Raw genomic sequence first — 6,483 nt, 5'->3', positions numbered from 1 at the left:
CATGTTTTGAAACTGGCATGGGATCTCGAGTATCTACGCAGAAGTGTATATGGGAAGCACGTACTCATCCTCAAGCAATGCCGATCATTCCCCAAAATATACCAGAGATAATAGGATGTATAAAACGAGAACGGCACACAGTGGAGCATTGCATACCTCCTCCAGGCTAATTGGTTTATATTTTGTATCCCACTGATGGGCCGGATCTGAATCCGGACGTGAACCAAAATCGAATCGGCTTGTTCTTGTGTCACCTACCTAACTCTTCCACCAAGTTTTGTCATCACCATCCACAAAGTTCTGAGATATCGAGCTATACATTGTTTTTGACCCCCACCTCTCAATGAGGAAGAATCAATTAAAAATTTGAAAGATCTTGTGTCTGGATCCAGATCTTCAGCAAAATCGAATCAATTCGTCCTCATCACTCACCGAACCTGTTCACTAAATTTCGGCTGAATGCGTCAACAAAGTTTTGAGATATCGTGCTCACAGACAAACAGACAGACAGGGGTGAAACCATAACCTCCATCCAACTTCAGCGGTGGAGGTAACATGTCTGATATGGTGTTATTTTACAATCCAGATAACCCACGTAAATTAATCTGAAGGAGATACCCTAAAAGCTTAACTCTACTAAATTTTCCCAACACTGCACTTAAAGATGACTTAAGAATGGAATTGGAAGACCAAGAAGGAACCCGAAGAAGTAAAGGGCGAAGATGGAGTCGTCAGGAGGAACCTGGATAGGATTCGGGTTTCAGCCGCTACTCCGCAACCCTCAAACCCATCCAGGCGCAGCCAAGTGAGACTTACAGAAAAATTTCTGCAAGAGTTCACTTCGACTTAGAGAAAGATAATGAAAGAGAGGAATGGAGGAAAAGATGAAAGAGAAGAAAAAGCAAGAAGTGGAATGAAAAGAGAATTGTGGAAAAATAAAAAAATAAACAAGCAGTCATAGACTGGTACTTACGAAGTCATCAACTTGACCTCTGACCTTGTCTAATAAAAGCTGTCACTTAAAAAGAGAAGGTAGCGACACAAACCAGAAGTTTCTACAATGATTCTGTACCAAACCATCAAAAATCGAATGTTTTGGATGTTTGACCTCACCGTGACCTTTGACCGATTTTGACCAAAATCTAATCAGCGCTAGCCATCACCCTCCTGAATCACGTGGTGTAATTTGACATTGGTAGCTTCTTCCGTTCTCGAGTTATCATGCCTACAAACAAACACACAAACAAACACACAAACAGAGGACGGAAATCATCAATATAAGATTTCGTAAGTAATAAAGAATATTAAAAAAAAAAAACATTTGATAAAGTATGAAAGGAACAAAGGAAATAGATGTTGGGAAGAACCCGAACAGATAGATTTCACCAGTTACTCCCCAGGCTCAAACGCAGCATCATGTACTAGATACCAGAGGTCCGTTGCTCAATGCAGCATCACGTACAAACCGCATTGCTCCATGAGCAATCTGTGTCTGTAGGGGTGATAGTATCTGGTGTTGGTGCAGTGCAGGCATGATGGGCCAAATAGCCCCCTCCTGTGCCAAAGTTCCTTCGATTTGTTGTTGTTATGTTGTTTAATAACACAAACAAAATTTAGCTCACATGTAATTGTGCAAGTAATGTTAAAATGTTACCTGTGCAGAAAAAAAATAAAATAAAAGAGTACTTGCTGAGCAAGTAATTTTCTTGCACTGTCGAGACTTGAGATGCATTTATAGCCCTCGCGTATCATTTACATCCAAGAGTGGACGAAGCAGTGGTTTGCAGAACAAGAATCCTATTTCGGTGCAGTCGGTCAATATAATTAAAACACAGAAGACATTGTAAATTGGGACTTGAACAAAATAATTTGTTGCTTCGAAAGTAATGTTAATACCTTACAATTATGAAAACAATTTTTATATTTGGCTTCAAACGATTATAATTATTGGTGTGAAACATGCAAACATAACTTCTGTCAACCCTGTCTACTCTCTATTCGCATTATTGATGCAAAATTTAATTCTGAAAGTCCGAGAAAGCTCTGAGATGCAGCTCGGAAATTGATGCAGTTCAGAAGTTGGGAGTGTTGAGAGTGCAGGAGGAAAAAAAAAACAGATAAAAGAAGAAAAACCAAAAGAACTCCAGTAGCATTTGGTAGAGTGCATACCTCCACCTGGTTGAAGTTTACGTTTTGTATCCCACTTGATAGGCTGGATCTGGATCCGGTCCTGAACCAAAATTGAATCGGCTTGTTCTTGTCACCAAACCAAACTCATCCACCTAGTTTGTCATAACTCGTCCACAACTTTTTGAACTATCATGTTATATATCGTTTTTGGCCCCTTCTCTTAATGTTGACGAATCAGTTGGAAAATTAATAAAAATTATCGTATCCGGATCCAGATTCGGATCTTCACCAAAATTGAATTTATTCTTCCTTGTCACATACCCATCCAGTCCACCAAGTTCCGTCCGAGTCCTTCCACAAACTTTTGAAATTTCATGTTATATATCGTTTTTGGTCCTATCTCTCAATGGTGAGGAATAACTTTAAAATTCTGGATCTTTACAAAAATCTAATCATTTCATCCTCATCACACACCCAACCTCTCCACTAAATTGAATCCAAATCCATCCACAACGTTTGGAGAGAAACTGCTCACAGCCAGACAGACAGACAGAGAGTGGTGAAAACGTAACCTCCGTCCACCTTCAGTTTTAATTCCGAAAAAAGGATAAGGTAATAAGTGGTGGCGGCAGAGGTAATAGGTAATAAGTGTACAGCTGTGAACATGTTTCACCCTGGTTGGGGATCATCAGCACAATATAGTACAGTACCTCTAAGGTCAGCAGTAGTTTGAACATTCCTTTGGATTACAGGAAGCTCAGCTCCTATCTGTGTACAGAAAAACATCTCGAATCCCATTACAGCAAGTACTACAGTGAACAAGGACACCAAGGACCAAAACGTCATTTTTCCAAGCTGAAGCATCATGACTTCACCATTGGCCTGGTGATGCTCCCTGTGCTTGTCCCACTGTTCTCGTCACTGCTCTTCCTTCCTTCCACTTCATAAAATTATGAAATTTCTTTAATCAATTGTTTCGACAGATTGAATTAAAGTGGAGTTGATAGAGAGCAAGCATGATTGGCAAAATGGCCCCTCTTGTGTCCAAATTCCTTGGATTTTGTCTTTTTTAAACATCTTGAAAGGGACAACACTCAAAAGAGTATAGGGCAAATATGTTGCCCACACTCACGAAGCGAAAAGCGGGGTTAAGTGATCGGTTCCGTACTTACGTACGTACGTACGTACGTGTCTGCATTTTGTTATTCCCTTTTCTTTGGAACCGCTTGGCGGATTGATAGGAAATTTGCATCATAGCTGCGACTGCTCATGTGGAATGTTTTAATGATAATCATGACATCATAGGTCATGTGGTGTTGCGGCCATGTTGGAAAAAGGGAGAAATGTTGGACCTCTTCTCGCCGAAACCGCTCCATGGAAAAAAATTAAACTTGGCCCATGTCAAGTACTCACCATGGGGAATAAGTGGCATTTGTTAAATGATGTCAGAGGTGCCTTCATTATGACGTCATAATTGCATACATAGAACGCTATATCCGATCAGTATGAACATTTTTGAGGGTCAACTGGTGTTAAATTTGTCCACAGAAATTTTTGATGACGTCATCGGTGATGTTGTTCAGCAGCCATATTAAATAAAAAACACCTTCAAAAATACTGTTCTCTGAAATAGCTGAACAGATTGAGGAGAAACTTTACAGGTATGCCCACCTATCCATGAGGAACAAAAAGTTCCTGACCTATGATATCATAGTTCACATGGTTTGGCAGCCATATTGGATTTACCCGAAAACCTTTAAAAATCTTCTTCTCCAGAACGTTTGGACAGATTGAGGGGAAACTTCACACACATGTTCCCCAAGCCTTGGAAATACCAGAATGTTCATGAATAATTGATAGGTCACATGGTTTGGCAGTCATATTGGAATGAAGGAAAATGTTTTTTTTTTTTAATTTTCTCTCTTGAACTGCTTCATCAATCGATGCAAAACTTCACAATTATGATCTAGTAGTGATGGGGAATATGTTTTAAATTTCAACCTGATCAGATGCATGGTCTGGCAGTCAGTTATTTAATTTTTCTGAATAATAGTGTTGCACTTCTGCAAAACTGCATGCTTCTAAGCCAATGGCACCTCACATACAGTGATCCCCAGGCAGTTATTTTGTTAGTCTTCCTGCAGTCAGACATTCCCCTCATGTCTAACAGGTTAATGGGGCGAAGTGTGTTGTGTGGGTCTAATAGCTTGGTCTAATAATTATATCTCAATCTTCTTTTCAATCCTGATTTCCAGCGGACCCTTTCCTTTTAGCCATGATACAAATTGAAGCAGGCACAACACCCAGGCAGCCACCCTATGACAGATTCACCACCAACACTGTACAGGATACGCATGGCATGCCCTTTCATTCGCCGATTTACAATGGCGTCTCACCTTCCTCCACCTTCGCTCACCACCTCGACCACCAACATCTCCCGCACACAGGAAAAATCACCCCGCACCTCCACATCAATGCAATTTGCCACTAAACGGGCATGCTGTGCGGCCCAGGCCACTCGGACCGCATGGCGTGGGGACGGGTTAAGCACGTTAACAGCACCAACCGCAACTTGCCAGGGGTACCACGAATGGGCATGCGGGACCAACACGACCCTGGTCCAGTCACCAGAACACGGCCCGGGAGTTCGGTGCAAGGCTATGGGCCATGCCACGCCGGATGTGCGAATGAGGCCACTTCCGGCCCCAGGAGCCTAGCAGGGCGGTGCTGGGATACAATTGAAGGGCACTATTTGGATGATGGCATATCGCGAAGACATCCGCTCTCTCTCCTCCCTCTCTATCTCTCCCTGCACTTACTCGCCTGCCTGCCTTGCCCACCTGCCTGCCTCACCCCCTCCTTCACCTCTCTGTTCTGCCCTCTCTTCACTACTCCTCATTGTCTGCCTGTCGCTGCATCTGCACTCAGGGTTGGTGTGCGACAGATGTTCTTCTGGACCAGTGCGGAGCACACATTTCCACGAGCCCCGGCAAAGTGATTAAGCAGAATATAGGACGCTGACTCTTAAGGTGGGATCGCTCAAGCAGAGCGCTCCCCCAAAGCGTACTGGGTTACGTTGGTTGGCCGACCGCGCCAGGTATTGAGAGGCCGTTGGTTCTCATCTGCTGTCCTTCCTTCTGGCTAACTGATCTTCAGTGTGTGTGTGTGTGTGTGTGTGTGTGTGTGTGTGTGTGTGTGTGTGTGTGTGTGTGTGTGTGTGTGTGTGTGTGTGTGATGGCGCCTGTCATAGCATAAGTTAAGATTGTGGAAGATATAATGGGATAAGTCTGCTCTGTGTCTGCTTTTGTAAATTGCTTGCCTTTTGTCGTACCCCACAAATTCCTTGCTATTCCTGCTGTGCATTCCAATAAACCCCATTCACTGCCATGTACCTTTCCTCACCTGATTGTAAATAAATGCTTCTGTAGAAATATTCCCAGCTCATTTTCATCTTTTCCTTCATTGGTCCAGCATCGTCTGTTAGCCGGGACGTTATACCCCAACAATATGTTTTTCTAGCCGGTACGTTCCTTGGCACTTATGCTCGGCTGCATCTGATCCAGTAAGTTGATCTGATGAGGGCATGCCCCCTGGTAATTGGATAACGTGACTATTTTAGGGAACTGGTTTCCATTAGATGGAGGACCCTAAGTCACGTGGTTGAGTTATTGGCGTTCACGGTCGATTAGTGACCCGCCGTGTCACGGAGTTATCGTGTGCGACAGCCTGCGATTCCGGAGAGTCTGGTGGGAACCCTCGGTAGCTTCCCCCCCTCGTGGTCTTCTCGCCCTGACCCTAGGTCCACAACAATACATTCTTTTTGATTTTGATTTTTTTGGAATAAGGCTCACTTGGCAGCACCTGGAGGGGTTTGAGGGTGGAGGAGTATCAGTTGAAATCTGAGTCCTATCCAGGTTCCTCCTGATGACTTCATCTTTTTGCTTGTTTCAGTTCCTTCTAATTACTCCAATGCAGGAGTGTCACTATTTTATTTGCTCTTCCTTTTGATTTGAATTTAATTTTTTTTAATCACAAGTTTTCCACCTGAAGAGTTCCTTGCACCAAGTCCTTCTTAAGACTGTGTGGGGGTAAGTATTCTGTAAATACCATCGAGTTATTTTATGGAGTGAAGTTAATTTAAGTTTATCAAGATGGTGCAAAGGTAATTTATTGACCATCTCATCTGGTTTGATTCATGAACCCACGATCTAAACAATTACATTGGTGCTATGTAGACACACCATTGCATCACAAAGTGTGTCATCCCTCAGATGGTCGTTAAGATGGTTGTCCCCTATGCAAACATTTTAAGATCCCGCGGTCTCTTTTGTGAAGAGCATGCAAGCTATTGCC

The 6,483-nt window shown here is 42.9% G+C and overlaps 1 protein-coding gene across 1 annotated transcript in view; it reads left to right on the top strand.

Moving 5' to 3' along the window:
• LOC147030202 (uncharacterized) overlaps nucleotides 1–3,078 on the top strand; it is a 10,634-nt gene extending 7,556 nt beyond the window's left edge. The window contains exon 3 of the mRNA XM_085872167.1: nucleotides 2,909–3,078. Coding sequence (XP_085728293.1) covers nucleotides 2,909–3,078 — 170 coding nt within the window. The remainder of the gene's footprint in view (nucleotides 1–2,908) is intronic.
• The last annotated feature ends 3,405 nt before the right edge of the window (nucleotides 3,079–6,483 follow it).

This window comes from Eptatretus burgeri, chromosome 3 (assembly GCF_056783735.1).
Source record: "Eptatretus burgeri isolate ZD-2024b chromosome 3, Ebu_testis_v1, whole genome shotgun sequence".
Lineage (NCBI taxonomy): Eukaryota > Metazoa > Chordata > Myxini > Myxiniformes > Myxinidae > Eptatretus > Eptatretus burgeri.
This window is presented reverse-complemented; position numbering and strand designations above follow the sequence as displayed.